A 27994-nucleotide genomic window follows, 5' to 3' on the forward strand; every position below is an offset into this window, starting at 1 on the left:
TTTATCATTGTTATTTAGGGTTACAGTCATCTCATGTGATATTTCATATATAATCCTTGTATGCTAAGTAGATTTCAGGTATACAATTATAGAAGTATAAGATTGACAAGTATTTAAGACTGTTGAGTGTGTATGAAGTATATAAGTGAAGCATGGCTGTAATACAAGGCCTACAGGCCAAGTCCTGTAAGATTTTAGCTTAGCCATACTAGGCCGTAGGCTTTAGAACCCTTGCATGAGTGGGTGACCTAGGAATAACCCAATGCCAGTCAGGTTACGAGATTACGGGAAAGAATGTGCCAGTAGGTGATGTTACGGAAAAATAGTCCACAATGTACAGTCCTAGACCACAAAGCACCTGACTGTAACTTCATGGAAAGTTTTGTTCTGACCATAGGTTACCATGGACACGTGTGTAGATGATAATATGAATAAGGGAAACTAAGACAACAACCTATGAAAAATGGGGTACCTGAATATTCATGGGGTGTGGAAGTGTAGATAAGGAGAATAGGGTTGAAACTCTCATGCATATGTGTGATCAGCAAAGTTGTTAGGCGTAGTTAGAACAACAATATGAAAGGTTCTCTGGTTGGGTAAAAGTGGGAATTCATCAAGGGAAGATCCACAGGAAACCCCAGCAGGAACTACCTTTCTATCAATGCTCATCTGTTGAGAGATCCATCAGACCCTAGAATATTGTTGGGGATATGAGTATGACTACAGTATTAGTCATTGCGTGGGTATTGCTCAGTATATGCTCAGTATATGGGCACTTCCTAAAGAATAGCAGACACTGTAGTGTATGCATGAATACTGGTGTTTACACATGAGTGTGGGTATTTGTATAAAGAAACAGCTGTTCCTTAGACATTCCACCAAACAAAAACCCGTTCACTCAGAGACTCTGATCAGCAAATAAAAAGGGGTATGGGCATTGTCAGATCAAGCAGCTCCTGTGATTTCATAAAATTTCATGAACACTTTTTGCAGTATTAATCAGTTCTAATTCTCTGTGGTGCAGCCAAGCATTCAGAGTCTCCCTGTTCTGAACTCAAGTTTGGATTCTTGTGTCTGCTGTTTATTAAATAATCTGTTAAAGGGTCTGGGCAGTACAGCTTGTAGCTTACCTCATTAGTACTTCTGGACATGTGCTGCTAAACCAGTATAGGATGGTTAAGGCTGATTCTGGAATATGATGAAGCTGTAGTGAGGGAGGGAAAAAAACTGCTAAAATGCCACACGACTATTCCTAGGATTTCTGAAGTGCTGTTGTCACTTATTTTTAAATAGCGACGGAAAAATTTCTCAGTGGAATTAAATTTCAGATCTCTAAAGGTTGCTCAACCACATGACTTGTGATGATCTCACATTTTAGTGGTTATATGCTTAGAAAGAAGGGATTGGTACAGAGGTGCTGGAACAATTTGCATCGTAGGGGTGCTGAGAGCCACTGAACCAAACGATAAACCCTGTATATGATGGAAACCACTTCAAGAAAGGGGGTGCAGCAGCACCCCTACCATCCCTAGTTCCAGCAACTATGGATTGGTGCTACGAATTCTGGCAGCAATTTGAGATTCTCTTTTAGTTAAAGTGCAAAGGCCATATGTTTTTCTTCCTGAAAAAATGTGTACTGGTCCTGAAGCTGTTTGTACTTGACTGACAAATATTCTTAGCCCTGGCATGTCACCTTCAAATATGTTTGACGTTATAAAAGGAATATGGTGTTTATTAAAATAATACTATATATATATATATATTACAGTGCATTCAAAGATGTTTTTAGTCATTTGTTGTGCTGTTGACTTTTAACTTTTTAAGAACAAAAATGCTTGAAAATTAGATCAATCGAGTTATCTTCATGCTTTTTAGGCCTAGCTTTATTCTGAGGCATGATTTTAATAAACAAAATCTCATAAATCACTGACTAGAAATAGGCAAGGTCAGCGAGCCAGGGATCTTAAATTCATAACTTTGCTTGACACCAAAAACCATGGACTCAACAGGTACACTGGTTTTACGGCTCATTACAACAATGTGTAACTCACTCCATTACCTGCCAAGTCTTAGTTGCCAACTTCATTTTAAATGTCCTCTTATAGCACGTGTCATCTCCTTATGCTTAACAATCTGACTCGTAATTGCCTACTTCAGCTTAAGTGATTTATGTTTAGCAATCTGTCCCATCTTCTCTTTAGTTTGGACACTCTGTACCTTCTCCAGACCTGAGGAAGAGCTCTTTCAAGCTCAAATGCCCATCCCTTCACCAACAGAAATTGGTTCAATAAAATATATTTCCTCACCCACCTGGTTTCTCTCATAACCAGCTACAACAACACTGTAAATGAATAGAAACAGTGGTTTAGATCAGATCCTCAGCTGATGTACATCAGTTGACTTCAGTGGAGCTACAGCAAGGATCTGTCCCTTAGGGGCTGATTTTGATCTTACTTAAACAAGTTTTACGCTCCAGTGACTCCAGAGGAATTTCTCCTGATTTACACCAGTGTAACTGAGATCAGAATCAGAGCATGATGCTTTAAACCATCTTGAAGGCTGGGATTCAAATGTACGAAGCATTGGTTTTTAGTATAGCACTAGTTGTTCTTGACAATTGGCCACTAAAATCAAGTTAGCATTAAAGCTGTGGGAACATGATTTCCCTCTTTAGGATGGCATGTTTTTAAGATCTTGTATCTCACAACTTGCAACGGCAGGGATGGAAACAAATGTTGCATAAGAAACAGCAACTAACGAGGTATGAACATAACTTTAAGGATATCTAACAATCTTTCACTCCTGTAATCCTGTCCCTTCCATAAGTACCCTGTTCCTTTGCTTTTTTGCAATCCCTCAATGTAGAATCTAATTTACACTGTGTAAACTCTTTGGGACAAGGAACCATTATTTTATGTGTAGAGAGAGTGCCTATGAAACTGTATAAATAATAAAATCATTGGAAGGCAGGGAATAAAGGTTCCATAGGTATAAAGCAATTACTTCCAGACATGGCACTTTGAGAGATAGTAGACACTAAATCTATCCCTATTCCTCAGAGTAGCTCTGTTTTTTTTTAGTCTCTGATCCAGGGCTTAATGTATCCAGTCCTGAGCCGTATACCTCTAGCTGTTTGGACAAAACATTTAAGTGTTGTTGGAGCCAAGCATTTTAGTTCAGTAGCAGCTGATTCTTCAGTGACTGAAAAGGCATGTCTTTAGATTAAGCAGATATTGACAATGGTGACAGGCCAAGAAGGTGACAGGCCTCCCTATAAAATTTATCTCAGTTTGGTAACCAACCAAGAATTAGCTCTCCAAAGTGAGGGATGCAATAGTCCTATTGTCTCCCCTCAGGAGCTAAACAACCTAAACAAAACAAGCTCATGATTAGAGTTGATCAGGAATTTTTCAACTAAATGGTTGTTTGTGTATTTGTTTTTTTTTTGCCGGAAAATGCCGATTTGTCAAAACCGAATCTTTTCATGGGAACATAAAAGTGTAGACAAAACTTTCTGGGGAAAGGTTTCTCAGATCCAGGATGGAATTTCTGGTCAGAGTGTGAGAGACAGAGAGCCTGGGGATTAGGGCTCACTCCTAGGATGTGGGGGAGACAGATTCAAGTCCCTGCTCTTGGATTATGTATCTGAGTTTCTCAACTTCCTGATGAATGCCCTAATCACCAGGCTAGTGGAGTCATAGCCGCCTTCAGCTACCTGAAGGGGGGTTCCAAAGAGGATGGAGCTCGGCTGTTCTCAGTGGTGGCAAATGACAGAACAAGAAGCAATGGTCTCAAGTTGCAGTGGGGGAGGTCTAGGTTGGAGATTAGGAAAAACTATTTCACTAGGAGGGTGGTGAAACACTGGAATGGGTCACATAGGGAGGTCATGGAATCTCCATCCTTAGAGGTTTTGAAGGTCAGGCTTGACAAAGCCCTGGCTGGGATGATTTAGCTGGGGCTGGTCCTGCTCTGAGCAGGGGTTGAACTAGATGATCTCCTGAAATCTCTTCCAATCCTAATCTTCTATGATTCTATTCTGGGGTCTGTTGCATTTAATTTATATGGAATAAATGGTCCAAAGAGTCAAAGGTATTAACATGACCCTGTTACTGTCCAATTTTAAACAAGGTTCAGGGATTAGTATTCAGAGACTTCAGCCTGCTTAGAACCATGGCAAACACACCATTAAAAAGTCCTTTTTAATGTTTTATTAGAGATACAGGAAAAAGGAAGAGAGAAAAAGAGTGAAAGCATTTCAAACATAAAGTATTAAGTAAGGCTTTCATTTTAACAACCTCTCTTGTTCCCTTTCTCTCTAGTTGTTGAGAATCTTTAGAAGAGGGGATAACTCTTATTTGACAGTGTTTTAGATAGCATTAAAGATGGTGATTACTGTTCTTTGTGAAGAAAAGAGAAAAAGTTAGTTGAAATGGGCAGGAGTTGTTGTTACTGTTGTTGTTAATGTCCGATCCCATTGCCTAGAAGATAAAACAAGACAAATACACACACAAGAGGGAAGAGAAGAGATCAGCAACAATAGCTTTTGTCTCTGGTGTTGGCTTTCACGTCCAATCTCAGTGGTGGAAAAAGACAGGCAAGGCACACAGTCTTCCTAGGCATTTTAAGACCTGGCAAAATTGTAGCAGCATTGGGATCTTGAAGGGCATTGCTTTTATCTACTTTTCCGCTCACAGGCTTACAGCAGTATTGCAGAATATGCAGTCTTGTCTAGCTGAGCAAGACTCTTACTAAACAGAAGTCAAAAGAAGAGGGACAGGAAAGAGAGAAAATAAGGTGGGGAAGGAAAATAACACACAAGGTGTGATAGTCTCACTCTCAGTTGGTATTTGGGATTTAGCTGGAGAGGGTGGAGCTAGTGGTGTTATCTGATCCCCTCTCTCTGGCCCAGTCTGGTCAGGACATCTCTCAAAATTAGGATGAAGGAAGCACAATGGTGTCATGCTGCATTGCGGGGTCTCAGGAGACCATGAGGGTGACAGCCATGATGGTGAAGCTTGCTTCTTCCCCTTCTCTCATCTTTTAGTCAGCCAGTGTTAACATCCGTCCGTCCTTGATTTTCCCTCCAAAAGTCTTTTCTTTTAAGGACCCCAAAAGAGAGGGATGGGTGGAATAGCCCATCCTCTCATAATTTTGTCCATCACTCAAGTTTAGTTTCTAACACACCAACTTTGGTTCATTTGGTTTCCAGTCCCACCCTTCTCTTGTTTACGAGACACAACCTTAACACTGTCCTTAAATTATATCAGGAGGCCTTTGTTTTGGACCAACTCAGTCGCTCTCTTTTGCACATGTTCTCATCAATGTTTATGGTTATAGTGGCAAGCTGTCCTGCAGTGGCTCAAAAGCACGAGTATCAACCTCAGGGCAGACTTTAAGAAGCAGGGCACAAACCCCAAATGGGCTGTGAGTTCTATACTTAGATTTCACCAGTCACGTATCTAGTGTAAACTCCTCAGGCATTACAACAGCCTAACATGGAGCCACAGAAGTACCCTTGGGTACTCTGGTCTATCTTGCTGCCCAGGCAAGCTTGCCTTTGTGATAGATCATCCCTTACATCAAAAAACAACAATATTCAGATTACTCCCAATCCCAAAGGACTGGTCACATATCCCAGATCAGTGGTACTTTAGATCTTATACCAAAGACAACACATGTAGCCAATCCTATAATAAAGTAACTAAAGATTTATTAACTAAGAAAAAGAAATGAAAGTTATTTACAAAGTTTGAGCAGATAAATACAAACACACAAATGAGTTACAGTCATAGATTGCAAAAGGTTACAGAAGCTGCTGTAATATGCAAGCTCTATATGTGCTTTAGGGCTAAGCACTGGGGATCCCTTGCTTGTGCTTAGAAATTTTGCCCTCCCAAAGTCCAAGAAGTATAGAGATCCAGTTTCTTCTTGTTAGGGATTTTTTCCCCATCCCTCCAGAGTTCAATCTGATGGGATAAGTTCACCTGCCTGTCTCCTCTTAGTGGGTGGGTGGCATGGGAGGAATGCAGTTAACAAGTCTTTGTTCTTCAATGTGTCACAATGGCTTATTTAGTTTCAATGGGCTTTCTTGGTGGGCAGGACCGAAACCTTCTATAGGAAACCAGCATTCTACATGAGTTAATGCTTCTTTCCTGATTGATGATTTACACAATTTCAGAGGGGTAAAATGCAAACACTTAATATCACCTTATAGCATGGGGTACAGATGTTATACGTGAGATAATACATGCAGCTCCCTACAAGCATTTCAGAAAGTCTAAACACATTTTTATAATGCTGACACTATCTTAACAATGTTAACACAAAGATGCGCCAACCTGGTCTCCAGCTATGTATTTGTCAGTGTTCATTTGAGACCTAAGAGCCTTGCCATGAGCTGGCACCTGATCTGCTAACATCAGATATGGATTTTTGTGACACTTTATAAACTTGTATCCACTTTCCCACAGTCAGGTTCACAAGTGGGGTGAGGCTACCAGGCCCCAATTATCACAACAGGTTTCTCTCTGGTTTTTGATTGAAAATCTTCAGAAGGTCTCTGTTTTGTCCCGGTGTGGAATGGGAATGTTTTTGGCATTTCTGAAGTTTCATTTCCCATCCAGCTCTACTCACAATCAGAGACCTTTTGCATTTTCCTTCCTGATTTCATTCTTTTTAGCTGGCTCTAGAATTACATTTAGAGGGGCACAGATCGTATCAGATACACTAAGCGTGAGTCTTTGTCATTTCCCTTGACTTCCTGAAGGCCTGTGGTGAATAGAAGAACTCCCAGCAAAACCACAAATTAAACCAAATTCACAGAGGTCAGCATAACCCAGACTTTGAAGCAGAGGAAATGCAAATGTTGAAACTGGCTCTAGTCACGCACTTGGCTCCTGGATCTTGCTAGTGCTCTCTGAATGCCTTGATGTCAGCTGCTTGAAATCCATTAACCTCACTGGTCATTGCTCCTGCTTATGCTGGATCTGAATTTGTCCCATTGACTCGATTGCTGGAGAATACGGAGGAGGAAGATCAAAGTGTATCAATGAGCAGAGCCAAATCTGCATTTGAATCACAGAAGTATTTTGTCATTTGATGCCCATTTTGCTCCACTCGTCCAACAAATTGTGTAATTAGCTGAGATCTATGGCTACAAGAGAGTTAAATGTGGCACTAAAGTTACAATGTGGAAATTTATCAGGGTTATGTTTGGCTAAAAACCTTAGAACCAGAGAGAGAGAGAGAATCATGTGCACACAACTGCTGCCGCTGACCTCAAAAATAAGCGTGATATGTGTGTTATGTTCTGAAGAGAGTAGAAACGTTATGCCCTAATATGCTTTGAATTGAGTTTGCTAAGGCATGATTTTAAGAAATGGAAAATGTATTTATAAGGATAAATTAGGAAGTAGTATTGAGGCTTTTCAGATTGAATTTCAGGCCAGGAAAGATGCCAGTTTGGTAGAATTGAAAAGTAGAGCTGTGCAAAAGTTTTTGGCTGTCAATACATAGTTGTTATTGAAAACTGCAGATTTGGCAACAGTGAAATGGTTCATAAATTTCTGTCAGTTTTGCTGAATTATTCATTTTAAAAAAATTGTTTTGTTTTGACATTTTCTAAGAACATAAGAACGGCTAAATGGTGTCAGACCAAAGGTCCATCTAGCCTAGCATCCCGTCTTCTGATAGTGGCCAATACCAGGTGCCCCAGAGGGAATGAACAGAATCATAGAATATCAGGGTTGGAAGGGACCTCAGGAGGTCATCAAGTCCAATCCCCTACTCAAAGCAGGACCGATCCCCAATTAACAGGTAATCATCAAATGACCCATCCCCTGTTGCCCATTCCCAGCTTCTGGCAAACAGAAACATTTTTTAAAATTATTTGAAACAACTTTTAATTTCAGTTGTTCCTTTAGTTTTATTTTAAAAGTTCAAAAATATTTTAAAATGTTCAAAATTTAAACAAAACATTTTCACTTTTGTCAAATGAAACTTTTTTTGATTAGCCAGAGTTTTTGAAAATGTTTGATTCAGTCCAACTCAAAATGATTTGATTGATTTTTTTCTTTTTCAAAATTGCCAATGAACAGAAAAATCCATTATTCACACAGCTCTAGGGACAAGCGAAATCCTCTAGCCTTTAGAGCAGGGGTGGGCAAACTACGGTCCGCTGGCCAGATCCAGCCCACAGGATTGCCCCCCGTGGTTCAGCAGGCCCTGTGCCACTCTCAGAAGCAGCCGGCACCATGTCTCTGGGGCCCTGAGGGAGAGGGGGGGCAGAGGGCTCTGTGCATTGCCCTTGCCTCCAGGCACCACCCCCCCCCCCCGCAGCTCCCATTGGCCAGGACCGGGGAACTGCAGCAAATGGGAGCTTCGGGGGAGGTACCGGGAGGTGTGGCAAGGGCAGCGTGTGGGGCCCTGTGCCCCCCGCTCCCCCCAGTAGCCGCACAGGGACGTGGTGCTGGCCGCTTCCCAGAGCGGCGCAGAGTGGGGCCAGGGCAGGCATGCAGGGAGCCTGCCGGGCCCTGGTGCGTGCTGCTGCCACCCCAGAGCCACTTTAGGAAAGTGGTGCCGGGTTGGAGCTCGAACCCCTCCTGCACCCCGCCCCCCAACTCCCTGCCCTGAGCTCCCTCCCACAGTCCGCACCCCTCCTGCACCGTGCCCTGAGGCCCCTGCTGCACTCCACACCCCTCCTGCACCCCAACCCCCTTCCCTGAGCCCCCTCAAACACCCCGCACCTCTCCTGTGCCCCAATCCCTTGCCCTGAGCCCGTTCCTGCACACCGCACCCCCTTCCACACCCCACACTCCCTCCCGCACCCCAACCCCCTGCCCTGGCCCTGCATACAATTTCCCCACCCAGATGTGGCCCTTGGCCCAAAAAGTTTGCCCACCCCTGCTTTAGAGGTTCTGGCAGTGCCTCACAAATGTGCCTCAACCTTCATTTGGATGGACTATATCCAAGGTTGAGAAAGCAGTAGTTCATTCCCAGGCATGGCTCATTTGGTCTTTGGTCTAGCATTCCAGCAAGGGAGCTGATTAGAAGGAAGCTGTCCTTAGATTTAGGCATGACTCATAGAATCCCAAGACAGAAATAAGAAGAAAAGCTGAGTTTGTCAGCCAGCTGTGTACTATTTACCTAGGCGTGCAATTTATTTTTGCTTAGTTAAAAATAGATGCTTATAACATAAACTCATTTATTTAATAAAAAATCAGACCGCAAAGTTTCTAGACAGTTAGTTAGCACAGAGAAAAACTTTTAAAAAGGCTTTTAAAATTCATTTTAATGGGTGAGAGAAGCCGGTTGAGCTTTCAGAATCAGCCAAGCACTGACATAAAAACTAACTCGTCCAGGGCTCATGCAAATATTGAGTGTTCACTGGAGTTTAAAATCTCTGGTGAATTATCTGCTATCGCTCTATAGCAGTCTAACATTCCTGTCAGAACAGATTTTCAAATGCTTTAAGAGTCATGATGACCCATAAACCTAGCCAGAAACCAAAGCCGAAAGAGTGCACTCTGGATCATGCTATTCTCTTTAGTGGCTTCTTGTCTAAAACCGAGTTCATTGATTAACCTCCTCTCCCTCGCTTGATAAAATTTCTCAGATGTACCTTTCACTTAGACTTACTAGAGCAGTTGAGGTATGTGAAGCAAAATATCAGCTGTTTACTAAGGGCTTGATCTGAAGCCCCTTCAAGTGAATGGAAAGATTCTCGCCGATTTTAATTAGCTTTGAATCAGGCCCTAAGGAAAGAATTGATTGGGGGAATGAATGGCTTGAAGAACTTGAAATGGGATACACAGCCTTGCACATCTAGGCTGCATAGGAAGCCAGCCCAAGAGTGACAGAACAATGTTAGGTTTCAGAGTGGTAGCCGTGTTAGTCTGTATCAGCAAAAACAATGAGGAGTATTTGTGGCACCTTAGAGACTAACAAATGTATTTGGGCATAAGCTTTTGTGGGCTAAAACCCACTTCATCAGATGCATGAAGTGGAAAATACAGTAGCAAGTATATATACACAGTAAATGAAAAGATGAGAGTTGCCTTACCAAGTGGGAGGTAAGTGGTAATGAGACAATATGCCATCATGTGCCAGCAATGCCCCTCTGCCATGTACATTGGCCAAAGTAGACAGTCTCTTTGCAAAAGAATAAATGGACACAAATCTGACATCAGGAATTACAACATTCAAAAACCAGTAGGAGAACACTTCAGTCTCCCTCGTCACTCAATAACAGACTTAAAAGTGGCAATTCTTCAACAAAAAAAACCTTCAAAAACAGACTCCAACGAGAAACTGCAAAACTGGAATTAATTTGCAAACTGGACACCATCAAATTAGGCCTGAATAAAGACTGGGAGTGGTTGGGTCATTACAAAACCTAATTTTCCCCTACTGTTACTCGCACCTTTTTGTCAACTGTTTGAAATGGGCCACTCTCATTACCACTACAAAAGTGATTTTTCCTCCCTTGGTATCTTGCTGTTAATTGAATTGTCTCCTTAGCACTGACCCCCGACTTGGTAAGGCAACTCCCATCTTTTTCATGTACTGTGTATATATACCTGCTACTGTATTTTCCACTCTATGCATCTGATGAAGTGGGTTTTAGCCCACGAAAGCTTATGCCCAAATAAATTCGTTAGTCTCTTAAGGTGCCACAAGGACTCCTCGTTGTTGTTTTTTAGAACAATGTTACTGTCTGATGTCAACTCAGTGGTTTATGTGAATTTAGTTGGTGGTCTTGTTTGGCAGGTGTCCACCTCAAAAGCACCATCACAATTGGCACTAAATAGTGGTATCCTTGTCAAAGCAGAGAGGCTCAGGCCTGAATGAGTCATGGAGATTAATAATAATTTCCCTATTTCCCCGGAAGTGGTCATCTTGGATGAAGGGGGAGGCACACGTATAGGATTGGTGTTGGGATGATAGCATGCAGTGGCACTATACCCGTTCTGTGAATGAATAGATTACTTTAATCTCCACATGCTTGAGCCAGATCCAGTGAAGTAAGCAAAAAGACTTTCATTGACTTTGGTGGGCTTTGGATAAAGGTCCTGGCAAGGTTCCTTCCCTACTCTGAACTCTAGGGTACAGATGTGGGGACCTGCATGAAAAACCCCCTAAGCTTATTCTTACCAGCTTAGGTTAAAACTTCCCCAAGGTACAAACTTTTACCTTTTATCCTTGAACCTTTATGCTGCCACCACCAAGCGTCTAACAAAAATAAAAAGGGAAAAGCCCACTTGGAGACATCTTCCCCCCAAAATATCCCCCCAAGCCCTACACCCCCTTTCCTGGGGAAGGCTTGATAAAAATCCTCACCAATTTCCATAGGTGAACACAGACCCAAACCCTTGGATCTTAAGAACAATGAAAAAGCAATCAGGTTCTTAAAAGAATAATTTTAATTAAAGAAAAAGTAAAAGAATCACCTCTGTAAAATCAGGATGGTAAATACCTTACAGGGTAATCAGATTCAAAACATAGAGAATCCCTCTAGGCAAAACCTTAAGTTACAAAAAGACACAAAAACAGGACTATACATTCCATTCAGAACAACGTATTTTATCAGCCATTTAAACAAAACAGAATCTAACGCATATCTAACTAGATTGCTTACTAACTCTTTACAGGAGTTCTGACCTACATGCCTGCTCTGGTCCTGGCAAAAGCATCACACAGACAGAGAGGACCCTTTGTTTCCCCCCACCCAGCTTTGAAAGTATCTTGTCTCCTCATTGGTCATTTTGGTCAGGTGCCAGCGAGGTTATCTTAGCTTCTTAACCTTTTACAGGGTTTTAAAGGGTTTTTCCTCTGGCCAGGACGGATTTAAAGGTGGTTAGCCTTCCCTTTATATTTATGACAGGTCCAGAGAAAGGTCAGAAGTACTGCAAAATGTCCTTTTCTGCAGTATTTCAGAGAGGCTTTGTCCAAGTCATCTTCTGTCTGTGGAAGTCTCTTGAGGGATGTGATGGACACACCCATTGTTTGGGCCAATTAAAACCTGACTGGACAAAACACTTGGAAATTGACAGGACTATGAAGTAGATGACCTAATAGGATTTTTCCAGCTCTAACTTCTACAAGCCTGTGATTACTGCTTCTGGTCCTTACTCCAACTAGATGGCCAAGGATGTGGAATTTAAAAAGAAAGTTACAAAAATGCATACCGCAACTTTTCATAGCTGCACGGAGATTGGGGTTGGACTTGAATCTTGCATGGAGACTAAGGTAGATTCTTATCTATCCACAATGTATTGTCCTTACCCTGAGGCGAAGAGAGGTAGTTCATGGCTATAGAACAGGAGGATATGAATATAACAGAGTAGTCTTGTATCAAATACAATAGTTTAGGACTCAGAAGGTCTGGGATCAGTTCCTGGCTCTGCCACGGACTCACTGTGTGACGCTTGGGAAATCATTTAATCTTTTTGTGACTCAGCTCCCCATGAGCAAAATAGAAGTAATAACACTTGCCTGGCTCACAGCAGTGTTTTGAAACTAAATTATTTAATAAACGTGAGGTGATCAATACCATGGTAATGGATACTGTATACACACATAGGCAGACAGATATAATTATCTCTGTAATTTTTCTGTAAGCACCAAAATGTGATGCTGTTTATTTTTAATTATATTTGCTAATTAGCAGTAAAACTGTTCACCATTTTTCTGCTTTTAAATTTGAACAAATGATAACATCATACATTTATTAAAAGTTGGAGAAAATGGAAAAGACAACCCTGTTATTACTTTGGTGAATTAGACACAAATACTGTATTATCATTAGAACTGTTTGAATGCTAGGAAGAAAATACTCATCACATAAATTATTCAGTGAAAAAAGAGCAATGTTTGCTGATTGACAAATTTCTCAATTAGTATTTAGCTAGCTTTAATTATTACGATGACAGTGGAGTGGATGAGGATGACAAATATCTCAGTAAGAAGATTAAACAGTTATATGAAAAAGAATATCTTCAATACTTGCACTAGCTACGGCAAAATTACAAAGGTGATTTATTGTCAGGTTTCAGGGCATAAACAGATCACTAGCTGGGGTCAGGAAGAACTTTCTTCACTCTATTATGAGCACAGTGGGGTTTTGATGACACATCTCTGCAAGGCATCAAGAACTGCACAGTATATCAGACTAGGTGGACTGTAGCTCTCTGCTAGACGGTAGTTCCTATTTTCCTGCAGGATAGAACATTGTCACAGGAGAATTGTTCTCCTGCTGCTAGAGACAGGGAAATAATAATTAAGAAATCCAGCACTGCATCATATTAATCTAAATGGTTCTGACTGTGTTTCTGTGCAGGCTTTGGTTTTGTTCACCGCAAATGTATTCCTTTCGCAGGTTTATTCCGCTGCACGGGATTGTACTGTGCTCACCCAAGAGAAGAAAAAAACTGTTTTAATGTTTCATTAATCTATAACCTCTGGGCTTAGTCAGCTTTTGTGGAAGAGTGGCTAGTGGTCAGAGTGGGAGGCTAAGAGCCAAGACTCCGAATTTCTGTTCCTCACTTTGCTACTGACTGTGTCCCCTTTGGACAGTCACTTAATAATTTTGTATCTCAGTTTACCCATTTGTAAGATGGGGGCGGCAGCAGGGAAGTAACACCAGTTTACCTCACACCTACCACCTATCTACTTACTTTCAGAAGTAGTGTGAGTGTAAATAGTTCTGTAGCCCACGAAAGCTTATGCTCTAATAAATTTGTTAGTCTCTAATGTGCCACAAGTACTCCTGTTCTTTTTTCCATAATACTGTAGATCACTAGGACGATGTCATCATCCTATCTTCACGCTTCCCTACCCTAACCCCAGTTCATTTTATGAAACGTCTTCTAAGAACAGGTGCCGCAGAACAGATGAATTAAAAACTTTTCTGCCAAGAATAACAGCATTACTGGAAGCTGGGACTGTCAGAAGATTTGTGCCATAATTTATGACTGTGGATCACACAGACAATTTGAGACTTCTTTTGTTTGTTTTGCTCCAGAGTGGGAAAGGAATATCTTGACAAGCCTGAGTCTCTCTTCTCATAATGACCTCTTACAGAGATCTCCTAACTAATGTAAGGAAAGTTCCCCCTGGCACTTTGGCTAAATGATGACTATGCACTGTCTAAAAGCATCCCTAGCAAGAAGAAACATTAATTGTAGGATGGTATAAGAGGGGATAACTAGGAGGAATGGCATAAAAGTAAGAACAGGTACATTTAAGATGAATATCATGCAAAGTCTCTGTTATAATGAGCATTATTAGATTTTCGACTAGTCACCCACTAGACACAGTAAGAGATGCATTCTAAGACCTTCAGATCAGCGGCACTGCTATGGGTACCCGCATGGCCAGTACCCACATTATGCCAACATTTTTATGGCTGATTTAGAACAACGCTCCCTCAGCTCTCGTCCCCTAACGCCCCTACTCTACTTGCACTATATTGATGACATCTTCATCATCTGGACCCATGGAAAAGAAGCCCTTGAGGAATTCCACCATGATTTCAACAATTTCCATCCCACCATCAGCCTCAGCCTGGTCCAGTCCACACAAGAGATCCACTTCCTGGACACTACAGTGCTAATAAATGATGGTCACATAAACACCACCCTATACCGGAAACCTACTGACCGCTATTCCTACCTACATGCCTCCAGCTTTCACCCTGACCACACCACACGATCCATCGTCTACAGCCAAGCTCTGCGATACAACCGCATTTGCTCCAACCCCTCAGACAGAGACAGACACCTACAAGATCTCTATCAAGCATTCTTACAACTACAATACCCACCTGCGGAAGTGAAGAAACAGATTGATAGAGCCAGAAGAGTTCCCAGAAGTCACCTACTACAGGACAGGCCTAACAAAGAAAATAACAGAACGCCACTAACCGTCACCTTCAGCCCCCAACTAAAACCCCTCCAACGCATTATTAAGGATCTACAACCTATCCTGAAGGATGACCCAACACTCTCACAAATCTTGGGAGACAGGCCAGTTGTTGTCTACAGACAGCCCCGCAACCTGAAGCAAATATTCACCAGCAACCACATACCACACAACAGAACCACTAACCCAGGAACCTATCCTTGCAACAAAGCCTGTTGCAAACTGTGCCCACATATCTATTCAGGGAACACCATCACAGGGCCTAATAACATCAGCCACACTATCAGAGGCTCGTTCACCTGCACATCCACCAATGTGATATATGCCATGATGTGCCAGCAATGCCCCTCTGCCATGTACATTGGTCAAACTGGACAGTCTCTATGTAAAAGAGTAAATGGACACAAATCAGATGTCAAGAATTATAACATTCATAAACCAGTTGGAGAACACTTCAATCTCTCTGGTCACGTGATTACAGACATGAAAGTCGCTATTTTACAACAAAAAAACTTCAAATCCAGACTCCAGCGAGAAACTGCTGAATTGGAATTCATTTGCAAATTGGATACAATTAACTTAGGCTTGAATAGAGACTGGGAGTGGCTTAGTCATTATGCAAGGTAGCCTATTTCCCCTTGTTTTTTCCTCCCTCCCTCCCCGCCCCAGACGTTCTTGTTAAACCCTGGATTTGTGCTGGAAATGGCCCACCTTGATTATCATACACAATGTAAGGAGAGTGGTCACTTTGGATAAGCTATTACCAGCAGGAGAGAGAGTTTGTGTGGGGGGGGAGAAAACCTGGATTTGTGCTGGAAATGGCCCAACTTGATTATCATACACATTGTAAGGAGAGTGATCACTTTAGATAAGCTATTACCAGCAGGAGAGTGGGGTGGGAGGAGGTATTTTTTTATGCTTTGTGTGTATATAATAAGATCTTCTAAACTTTCCACAGTACGCATCCGATGAAGTGAGCTGTAGCTCACGAAAGCTTATGCTCAAATAAATTGGTTAGTCTCTAAGGTGCCACAAGTACTCCTTTTCTTTTTGCGAATACAGACTAACATGGCTGTTACTCTGAAACCATTCCAAGAGCTGAGTGTTTATGAGGCCTATTAAAAATAAATGGACTAGAAACTCCTGCAGCTATGAATCTCTCAGTCCATGTAAATCCCAGATTCTCCATAGCTGGGATGAAACCTACTCAGCGGCTGTCTGGCCATCAGTTCACCCACCTTGACAATATACTAGTGGTACTAAACTCTGTGTCACCCCAGGCAATCCTCTGTTTATATTCCAGTGGTGTCTGCATGTACTTAAGCCAAGTTAGACTACTTGTGTTAACTTTCTATGCAGTAGGTACATCAAATATCTTTGCTGTAACGCCATTTTCAGTGGCTTTTACGGAGGATGTAGTGACTAGTGGATAGTACAGAAATTGGGGTCAGTACACCTGGATTTTAGTCTTAGTTTTGCCACTGGTCTGGGGCAAGTTACATTACTTCTCTGTATCTCTCTTTTCCCATCTAGCCTTGGTCCATATTTTAAGGCTGCAATCTTTTCAGGGCAGTAACTGTCTCTTACTATGTAGATGCACAGTGCTTAGCACAATTGGTTGGGGCTGTTAGTTGCTACTTTACTACTACTAGAAGCACAGACATGTGTTCTATTGCTCCACCGATACACTTATGAGCTTGGGCAAGTTATTTAATCTTTCTTGTCTTAATTTACCCCTCTGCAAAGTATGTCTATCAAGGTGTTGTGAGGATTTGCTAATTACTGTTTGGGAAGTGCTTTGAATGAAATGCTTTATTGGGATGCAGAGTATCAGGCCCAACCTGCAGCAGAGCCAGTCCGTCAGAAGCTGTCTAATTAACTGGGCCACCTGATTGGCTGATACTTAAGCTCAGTAGCAGCAGCAGGCCAGTGGCTGCTTAGTGCATTCCTAGCCTGCGGCTGTGCATGGTCCTATACTTGCTGTCTCTCGCCTTTCTCCAGCCACCGCCTGTACCTGCTGCAGCCCCCAAATTTTTCCTGACACCTGGCTCAGATGCTTGGTTCCGCCTTCTGCCTGTGACTCTGGTTAATACGTTGGCTTCTGATTCTTGGCTCGGACTTTCTGCTACACCTTCTAACTGCAACACTGGCTAACCCCAAGGGTTAGGCTTTGGCTCCTGAATCCTGGCTCTGACGATTGACTTTGTTTCTGGACCCACCCCACCTGGATCTAGCTCTAACTAGTAGGCTGGACTCTTGATCCCACCATTAGGCAAGACTGCCCATGAGCTGTTCACTTACACACGGTCAAATGGTAGAACCAAGCTAAACCAGTGTCTGAGCAAAGAATTCATAGTGGAGCATTCTAGCAAGGTCTCAAATTTCCAAGATTTAATTACTCTTACTAAATATGGTGCAGTACATTTGCTGGTACACTAGAGATAATACATAGTTGAAACTAAACTACACTCTCCAAAATTGCACAGTACATTATATGGTATAGATTCCTTGGTATTTTTATTCGCAAAAAGAAAAGGAGTACTTGTGGCACCTTAGAGACTAACCAATTTATTTGAGCATGAGCTTTCGTGAGCTACAGCTCACTTCACGAAAGCTCATGCTCAAATAAATTGGTTAGTCTCTAAGGTGCCACAAGTACTCCTTTTCTTTTTGCGAATACAGACTAACACGGCTGTTACTCTGAAACCTGGTATTTTTATTGTTTGTTTATTTACTTATTCACAAAATATAATAATCTGTAAAGGGCTGAATTCGTTCAAATTGGCAATGTTCTATGGTACTGCACTTGAATGGTCACAACCATTTTCTAAACTGTTTCAAGCTACAGAGTCTATTATCAGAGTATATAAGGAAAATAGGCTGGTAGGTAATAATGGGAAACAGCAGTAGCAGCATCTGATTCACGGCCGAGCTACTGAATGGAACACTAAATATATGTAGAATAAAGGGATAAGGATCTAGAATTTGATTTACAAGTGTTTCAACAAGTGGGAAGCTTTATCATTCCTTGTTCCGTAGCTAGGAACTGATTGATCCTGGAGCTAATGTTTACATCATGTGATTAGGGGCTACGACTGCTGAATTCTATTTCCAGCCCCGCTACTGAATCATTGTGGATAAAATTTAGCTGTGTGCTTAAAGCTTATACAAAAAATCTCAGCACAACATAAATGCCATTAACGCCCGCACTGGGGCTTAGGTGCTGTATAGTTCTTTGTGCTGGCCCTAAGCATAGGGGTGAATTTTGCCCAGTGTTAACTTTGTGCCTGTGTGCATCTGTTTACCCACCCATAACATGGGAATAGAATCACCTACCAACATCACTCCTTAATTAAGAGTCATGGTCTTCCTTCCTCACTGATATGGAGTAAATAGTTCCTTGTTCCATGAGTAGTCATGTTATTTACGAGGGCCACGTTGTGCCATCATTTTTTAAACAGAGCTCCTGATTGAAAGTGAAAAGAAGGCTGGTGTTGTTGTTAAAGTACTAGATGGCAACTCAGGAGGCCTGGGGTTAATTCCCCACTCTGCCACAGATTCCCTGGGGGACCTTGGGGAAGCCATTTATAGCCAGATTTTCAAAAGTGCTCAGCTCCCACAGTTGCTCTCTCAGAACCTCACAAGTGATCTGTGACGTTTTTCCATCTGTAAAATGGGGATATAATACTTCATTTCTCCTGCCTTGTCTATTTAGGCTAAGGCTATGTCTACACTAGCACTTTTGTCAGTCTAAGTTATGTCACTCAGGGGTGTGAAAAAATACCCCCCTGACCGACATAAGTTACACTGACAGAAGCACCAGAGTGGACAGTGCTATGTTGGCAGGAGACACGCTCCTGCCAACAGAGCTACCACCGTTCACTGAGATGGTTTAATTATGTTGACGGAAGAGCTCCCTGCCATCTGCATAGAATGGCTACATGGGAGATCTTACTGTGGCGCAGCTGAACCACTGCAGCTATGCCACTGTACGGTCTCGAGTGTAGACGTGGTCTCAGCTCTTCAGATGTCTCTTAAGATGTCGTTGCACAGCACTCAGCAGTACAATGGGGCCCTGATCTCAGTTTCTCTTAACACGACTATAATAAAAATAAGAATAAGATAGTGGAAAAGTATTATTATGAAATCCAGTTAACGGCTACCAGAAGGAATACTGGGTACAGTTTCTTTCAGTGCTTGACAAAGCAGGGTTCTATCTTCCTGGATTTACGCACAAGTCAGTGCTGGAGGAATATGATGGTTCTTCTCTCTCTTAAATCTACAGGATATAGCCCATTAATCAAATAGACACAGTTTAGAGTTTTCAATCTCTTCACTGTTTTAGCATATGAAATAGCATGCCAGGCTGGGTAGGGAAAGCAAAAGCGTGGGTGGGGGTGCACTTAGTTTCATGAATCATTTTGTTTGAGAGACCAGGCAGAAGGAAGGTATAAGACGCTCTTTTAGAAAACAAACAAATAGGAAATGTCACATAAGTCAAGGGACCTGTTTTTTAGTGTTTTTTAATATGCTTCTATTTTGGTAAATACAGGGATGGAGCAGATTATTCTTTTTACAGAGCTTGCAGCGTAATTAGGCAAGTGGATACAAAGAAATCAACTAAGTAATATACTTTCCAGACAAATGCTACAGTGGTTCTCAAACTTTTGTACTGGTGACCCCTTTCACATAGCAAACCTCTGAGTAAATTAAAATAAATAAATTAAAACACTTTATATATTTAACACCAGTATAAATGCAGGAGGCAAATCGGGGTTTGAGGTGGAGGCTGACAGCTCACAACCCTCCATGTAATAACCTCAGTGATTAGGATACTCATCTGGAATGTGAGAGAATTCACTTTGAGTCCCTATTTTGCCTGATTCGGCACTGGGACTCAAACCCAGGTCTCCTGCATCCTAGGCAAGTGCCCAAAGTACCAGGCTATTGGCTATTCAGGGCTGTAGGGCTGTTTCCCTGTTTTTTCATTGTTTCATTGTTTTCATTGTTTTTTCCATTTCCAACCAGTGCGGAATGGGACCCATTTCTGAAATCTCGAAAATATTGTGGGATGAGAAATTGTTTCCCTCTGTACCTGAAAGCACATCTCAGTAACTTAGGATAAAATACATTACAGGGGTGGTGTTGTATTTATCCCCAAAATAAGCATAATACATTCAGAATGAAGGTGAAAGTTAAAAGAAATACAAACACGGTAAAGTAGGGAAATACTCCACAACCTTAACTCTGCCCTGTACTGACACTGTGCAATAATTAATGTGCTAAGTCAGAGAACTCTGGTTGCTATTGTTTTCGATTATATTTTCCTATTTTGGTAGTAATAAAGTTTGAGGAGATGAGTAATTTTCACAGAGCTTGCTAAGTTGTTAGGCAGCTTGCCACAAATAAAAACAAAGGGAAATAAAATCTTTGTGTTTGTTCAGCTCTTGAATAAGAAACTTTGAAGCTACATACAGAAAGCCTTCAAGGAGAATGTGGATTTTTTTTTCTTTCTAGTTAAGGACTACCTTGAGGAAAGAGATCTATTATAAGAATTCATTCCAGCTGTAGGAAAAACAGCTGGTTTCTTGGGAAGGTTGATATTTCTCACTCTCTAAGTGTGCTGAACCAAGCAGAGCTTTGGTAGTCAGTAAAGACAAACAAAATAAAGACTTGATACTAAGAGAACAGTTTCTGTTCACTTCAGAGGGAATTATGGGTATGCCAAGATTTTCAGGACCTGGCACAAAGTGGGGAATTGTGAAACCATTACATCTGTAGAAGACCAAACCGAGAGAGGAGAAGCTCCTATACTCCTGCCCCTCTACTTGATGCACATTATACATTGATTAGCACATGGTAATGACCTGTGTGTACGTGCACTGCCCTGTGTCAGAATTCACTGACAACCAGAACAGCCTCTGTATTAGTTCATTTCAGCCATTCATATGTGTTTTTTCTGAGCTAGAGTCCACAGTACTCTGAAGTGAACCAGAAGTTGTTGTTTGTCCACAGATCTTTCTTTTTCAGAATCTCTCCCCACTTCAGTGCTTCCTGCACACCCCCACCAATACCAAGCAGTATAAGATGCAAGAGGAGAGGAACTTCATCATATGGGGCAAAGAGCCTTGTCCCACATTTGCTTGAAATGCAGGAGTCAATAGTCCATTGCGTGAACTCCCTACCCATACTCCATACACAAGCTCTTGCTTTGACTCAGTCACAGAAGCCTCAGAACTCCAGTCATTCAGACCATTTTTTTTTGTTGCCATCTAAGGATCAGAATTCCATCCCTGGAAGTAGATAAAGAATCATCTTACGGGGCATTCGAAGCTGCATCAGGAGGTGAACAAGGATCCATTTCATTTTCCAAGTCAGTCTGGTGTCACTAGATAATATCAAAGAAGGAAGGGGAAAAAAAACAACCAGATTTGTGTGAAGTGTTTTAAAATCTATAAGCTGCATTTCATGTTCATTTGTCACCTTTAGGAAAAGCAAATAAAGTTTCTGCCTTTTCAGGGAGGGGGTGATAAATGGGTGCCTTGTGTTTGGTTGCTGGAGCATGTGTCGACTCCATTGACTTTCTGCAAAAAAACCCAATTCATCTGGAGCATCAGCAAGTGCTGCCGGTGCTCACTGTGCCTCGTATAAGTAAACGGGCTCTGAGTGCTTCTGGGCACTGATCTGAACAGAAAGTAATGACCTTTGCTGGGAGCAGCTGACTCCTCACATACCCCGCTCTTTGTCCCACGTGGACAAAAATCAGCAGTGCCAAGACCCATTTAACAAAGGTCTCCCTCCGGAAATGTGAATATTTTTGGATATGGCTTTCACTTTTTTTAAATCATTTTCAGTAGCTAACGTGATGGGAAGATGGGATAGTAGATTATGTAAAAGGAAATTTTGAAGATTAAAAATTATGGCCAAATTCGTCACCTAGGAATTGCCCACCTGGATCTGACCATGCATTCCATTCTGATTATTGTTACTGCTTTGAGGAAAGGATGAAAGCTCCCAGTCACAGACCAATCCTCACTCTGCAAGGTGCTGTGCAAACACATAACACAAAGACAGTCCCTGCCCTGAGGACTGTAGAGTCTAAGTACTCCAGGATCCTTAAAGTAGCCAGTACCAGATGCTTCAAAAGAAGATGCAAGAAACCATGAAGTGGGCAGTTATGGAATAACAGGGCCATACAGGCAGGTTCTTCCTTACTTCCTCAGTGAGAGGTTAACTTTATTCCCTGGACCATTAGGTTTTACACTCCATTCAAATTATGACTTGTTTTATTATTGTTGGTGGGTTTTTTTTTTATTTTTTTGTGTGTTTAATCCTGTCCAGTGAAAGTGTGGATGCCTTCATAATGTCTATTCGCAGGTGAATGGGGTCATACTGTGCCTGAGAGCAGAATTTGGTGTTCTGTACATCAAAGAAAAGTTTAATTTGTGTTACTAAAAACACTGTAGATTATCCAGACAAGAAGAATTTTAAAAATCAGGTGAACTTGCCTACATTTGTTCACCATTCTTATTTCTGTCAGTTTGGAAAATAAATCTAGACCAATCTCTCTGTCTCTCCCCCTTCCCACTCCGCCTGTCCCCTCCTGTCCTCCCTCCCACATGTGATTTCCAATCAGTTTCACTTTCTAGTTCTCATGCTTTAGCTGTTGTCTTTGGGCTCCTAGCCCTGACTATTTACATGCAAAAATTTTGTAATAAGTTTGCTTTCAAATTTCCATGTAAGCAGCTTGGGGTTCTGATTCCACTGTGCATGGTGACTGTGTTGAAGATGTCACCTTAGGGAATTCTAACTTGTTTTGTCTTTTTAAAATGAGGTTGTAATGGGATTCACTCTCCACTGTGGCACCTCCTGCTGGCTGTCCTGGGGATTAGCTCCGTTCGCCACTGCACCCTCCTCTGGTGTTGCCTCGCTGCCATCACTCCTACTCTAGGACCCACATCTCTCCATGGGCCTCAACGCCCTTTTCAGCAACACAGCCCTCCGGCCCTGCCACACACTGTGCTCCCCCCTTCCGGGGACCTGCACTCCGCAGTTCAGCCACTTCCCTTAGTGGCTACTGCAGCAAATTGTGTGGCCATTTCCTTGTGGCCCCAGCATCCTCTTTGCCCTTGCCTCAGGGCCTCTGCCTGCAAACCCCAGCAGCCAGCCAGGAGCTGCCTCTTGCTCCCCCATCCCTGCCAGCAGCACTGCTCTGTCCAGGGTGCTGGCAGTTCTCTCAGCCCTCCAGAGACACAATCCTTTCTCCCTAGGCTCCCAGCAGAAAACTGCCTTCCTCTGCCCTGCAGCTCCCTTTTCATATGGGCCTGCTTGGCCCTGATTTGCTGCTCCCTTCAGCTCTTCTCTGATTAGCTGCCTCCTGCGCAGCCTCCCTACGGCTCTATTAACCCCTTAGAGCCCAGTGTGGGGCAGGCACCCCATCACAGAGGTCTTGTACAGTGGGTGACGATGTAGAAACCAAGGATAGAACAACATAAATCAAGGAAAGATGGTCCAGTGGTTACGGCACTAGCCTTGGGAAACCTATGTTCAGCTCTCTGTTCCACCACAGATTTCCCTGTGTGACCTTGGCTAAATTACTTAGCTTCTCTGTGCCTCCATTTCCCAGCTGTAGAATGGGGAAATAGCAATACCCTGCCTCATGGATGTGTCGTGAATATAAATACATTACAGATTGCGAGGTGAGGTGCACAGATACTATGGAAATGGGGATCATATAAGTATCTAAGATAAAAGAATGTGAGACTGGGACTGATCTTGGCTAACAATGTGTAGGACAAGGTCCAAGCTTCAACAGCAGCCATGGGAACTCCAAGTTGTGGATTACAAAATGGGGCATGTTGGGAGAACTTCCTGGTTCTTGCCGAGATGTACCCTCTGCCCCCCACCAGCAGGAAGTCTCAGCACTGACCAAGCAGACAGGAGGCTCCTGGACTGTAATCCCGTTCTGTGTTCTTTACAGAATAAAGCCTTGCTCCGGGTGGTTTGTCTGAGGTGAACACACACTGACACACAACACAGAGCACAACAAGGAGCCTCAGGCCCAGTTTCCTAAAGGTGTGTAAAAAAGTCTCAAGGCAGGCTTCCCCTATCTTGAACAACCTCATACTGGAGCCAGTGAATGGGGGGAACAAATGTTCCTGAGAGTCACAATCCAAAGCCCATTGAAGTTGATGGAAAGACTCATTAACTTCAATGAGCTTTGGATCAAGCCATTGATTTGCATTCATTTCTGCTCTAGTTGCTCTGGTACAATTAGTGTTCCGCTGTGTGATCTTTTCAAAGACCAGCATAAACAATGTTTCTTTTTCAGTGCATAAACTCACACAAGAATAGAGAATTCATCTTGCCTGTTGATACGCTTAACCGTACTTGCATTATCAAAGAAATAACATTGGGAGAATGAGGGAGACACTAGTATAAGTCTGGATGGTTTAGTCTGAGAAACAAAACAGCTTTACTTGGCCCATTGGTAGCAGATGATCTGTGAATTTCCATTTTAATAGTAATGCTTTTTGTATGCCAGCCACTGTGAAGTCACTACCTTAGGATAATGACCTAATCGTTTCTACTAAATATAATAATACCTAGTTCATACCTAGTCCTTTTCCTCAGTAGATCTCAGTGCACTTTACAAAAGGAGCTATCATTTCCCCTCATTTTACAGATGGGAGCACTGAAAAAAGGAGCTGAAGTGACTCCTCCAAGGTCACAAGCGGAACAATAGCAGAATCCCAATCCAATGAGCTATCCACTAGGCAACGCTCCCATGGAGTTTTGCATATTTAGAGGATTGCTTGTCATCCATCTAGAAACGCAGAACATCTTGTATGTATATTACATGTGTATACACATGGATATGCATAGCTGGATTAATATATCTATATCTGCTGTATCTCTCTAGATCTTTATGGTATCTCCTAATTTATTGTTAGTGATCTTTGTGTTAAATGATGTCTTGCGGGCCCCCCCTACCCCCTACCCCCACCTCTTCTTTGTGACTCTGAATACCTTTTATTACTGAATGGTAGGTGGGGAAAGAGAGAGAAATTCTGAAATGCCTGAACACAGATTAAAATTCCCACTGTGAAACGCTAGACACTGTTCTTTTCAGTTTGGGCTTGTCTAGGAGCTGATTCATGCCTGGCATTTTCAGAAACTGTAAACTGTATATTTAAAAATGACACTAATGATACAGATCTTTAATCCTGTTGCAGGCAAAGGTCTTTCAAAGCGCTGTGCATTTGCCATTTGTGGTGCCTCCTACTCTATTCCTTTGTGACATTGCTTTTTTCTCTTGCTGGAAGACTGCAGTCATTCTTTCTGTAGTTCTCAAACCCTATTTCCTTCCTGCAGGGACAGGAGGCTAGGCTCTCACACTTCTCTCTGATTCCTTAGCAATACAGACCAATTAATAAGTTAAGTGGTGGCAAGTGGCCACTAGTAGAACTACAAGCCAGACATCTACTGTATTTCCAGAGCGAACACCCTTGCACTAAGCTAAAGGAGCAACTTCACTGAGCAGAGACTGTTTCTGATACCTTACTGAAGCCATAATTCACACTATTTTGGAAATTAGAGATGGAAAGAACCGAGTGGGTTACCAAACATCCCCCTACTAAAGCAAGATTGCTCCCTGCAGTCAGCCAGGTTATAAAATCTCAAGCAATGAAACTTCTTGCCACCTTCTATGTTCAGACTCTTCTGCAATCTAACATATTGCACCACTGGGATTTATTTTCAATTTCCTTTTTTTTTTTGCAGTCTTCATTTTCCTTTATTGATGCAACGTGCTTGCACATTGTGGGTTGTCTACCTCCTCTGATGACTAGATCTCGAAAAGGATAACAACCAACTATTGCTGTTAACCTTAGCAAAGTTTGAGCTTTGGTGTTGGCTGTCAAGGGTTCAGATCTTGTTGATGATCACAAAAGGGGTTGTTGGATTTAACTTTTAACCTATTGTAATTAGTTATGCTCATTCTATGTGATCCCACTGTCTATTTGATTGCTTCATACTTCAGATACACATACACAGTTATCATATATTGCTTTACTTTCCGGAAGGTTGGTCACCATTGGTTTGTTCTAACATGTTTGTTACACTTGAGTTGTGTAGTCTGGTTTTTATACTGTTACTAAAATGCATCGGTTTTCACCATGTTTACCTACAAGTCTTGGCTGTTTCCTCATCCTTCTGTTTGACTCCTCTCTAACTAATTGTGACTATTCCATCCATACAGATTATGTTGCTGACTGACCCAGAGATTGAGAGCAGTTTACTGATCAGCTCGGATGAAGGGGCCACCTATCAAAAGTACCGGCTGAACTTCTACATCCAGAGCCTGCTGTTCCACCCCAAACAGGAGGACTGGATCCTGGCATACAGTCAAGATCAGAAGGCAAGAAAAGATTTTGTGACCTTCTTTACCAATGGTGTGGCATTTTCCCTCACAAGGGCCTAGACAAACATTTAGTACTTGCTTTTTCTAGAGGGCCTCTGTTTCTGCATGCACCATAATTATGATTTCATTTACACACCTGCAAGATCTGTGACTATAAATCAGGTATTTACTGGCAGATGTCAAGTTTGGTAATATTTGCACCCTCAATGATCATTAATTGTGGGGAGTTGTTCGAGGGGAACACGATTGTGCCCCCAAACATGGAGAGTGGGTTTAGGGGTTGACTCCAGATTAGACCCTTCATTGTGTTCTCTTCTTTTTAACTAATGTTTTTGCCAGGACAGAAGCCTTTAATAATGTGCGAAGCTGTTCAGTATAAGTACTCGGATAATGGTACACAATATGGATATATTTCTTGGCACTTGAAACAAATGGTGGTACCCTCCTTGCTTCAGAATAACATACAGTTCTTCTTGATCCTGCCAGCTTGGCACATTATAAACCAGATGTTGATTGTCCAAGGAAGAAAATAAGTGAATTGAATTCCTTTTGGAGTCTGCTTCTGTTGGTGCAGATCATGTCATAGCTACAGAAACATGCCCTAACATTTCAAAAGCATCTAGTACTTTTGGATACCTCAATTTTTGGATCTACTTAAGACCCCTTAAAGAGGCCTGATTCTCCCAGCAATTTCTGAAAAACCAAGGCACCAATAATCACTAAACTGGGGCCTGATAAATATTTAAAATTGAACATCTTGACAGATGGTGCTTGTTCAGATTGGTGTGTTAATCTAAATCTCAATGTAATGTAAAGCTTTACAGTCCTGTATGGGGGTTCACTCACCACAGGAGCATCTCCTTGTGGCCAGGTGTGGCATAGCAGTTGGCTTTCACTCTGGCAACCCCTTCTGACAGTCACTCCTTCACTATGGTGGTCTCTGCTCTATAACTTGGCCCTCCAACCACATGATATTTATGTCTGCCCCTTTTGGGGTAACAAAGTTCAACAAACAGAAGTCTAACGGTTAATTCCGAGATCTTGTGTCAGGTCTCTGGCCCCTGACTCTGGGCTCATGCCATGTTGCCAGTGATTGGTAGGGGAACTCAGGTCTTCCCTACACTGAGTTCAGCCCGGGGACCCTTACTGTCAGCCTAGGTTTGCAGTGTCCCATCCCTTGCTGCTGTTTCCCTGGGCTTCTTCCAACACAGCCTCTCTCAGGCTTTCTTTCCTGCAACTTCTCCGGGTTGATCGGTCTTTCAGGGCTGGAATCCCAGGGCTTATTCTCTGCTCTGGATTTCCTCCTCACCACCTCTCTGTTTCCAAAGAGTGACTGCAGATTCCCGCCCTGCGTCCCCCTTCTGCTACAAACTTCCTCTCATTATAATAACCAGCCTGCTCCTGCCCACCGGGGCTTCATGATCAGTCAAGCCTGAGTTTCCCTCCAGATGCAGCCAGGGAACATAACTGGTTTTTCAGGTCCACATTAACCCATTAAGGGCCTGTGTAGGATACATAGCCCATCATAAGCACCTTCCATTCAAGACTTTCAGTGTGGTTTACAAACATAAAAGAATTAATCCTCCAATACTTGTATGACGTATGTAGGTATTATTGTGAGCTTGAGGAAACGGTGTCTTGGAGCTGGTTTAC

At 42.3% G+C, this 27994-nt stretch overlaps 1 protein-coding gene across 1 annotated transcript in view; it reads left to right on the forward strand.

Annotated features, from left to right (window-relative positions):
- Window positions 1–27994, forward strand: part of SORCS1 (sortilin related VPS10 domain containing receptor 1) — a 424272-nt gene that overhangs the window by 237086 nt on the left and 159192 nt on the right. The window contains exon 4 of the mRNA XM_073354427.2: window positions 26180–26338. Coding sequence (XP_073210528.1) covers window positions 26180–26338 — 159 coding nt within the window. The remainder of the gene's footprint in view (window positions 1–26179; window positions 26339–27994) is intronic.

Source organism: Lepidochelys kempii, chromosome 7, assembly GCF_965140285.1.
Source record: "Lepidochelys kempii isolate rLepKem1 chromosome 7, rLepKem1.hap1, whole genome shotgun sequence".
Classification (NCBI taxonomy): Eukaryota; Metazoa; Chordata; order Testudines; family Cheloniidae; genus Lepidochelys; species Lepidochelys kempii.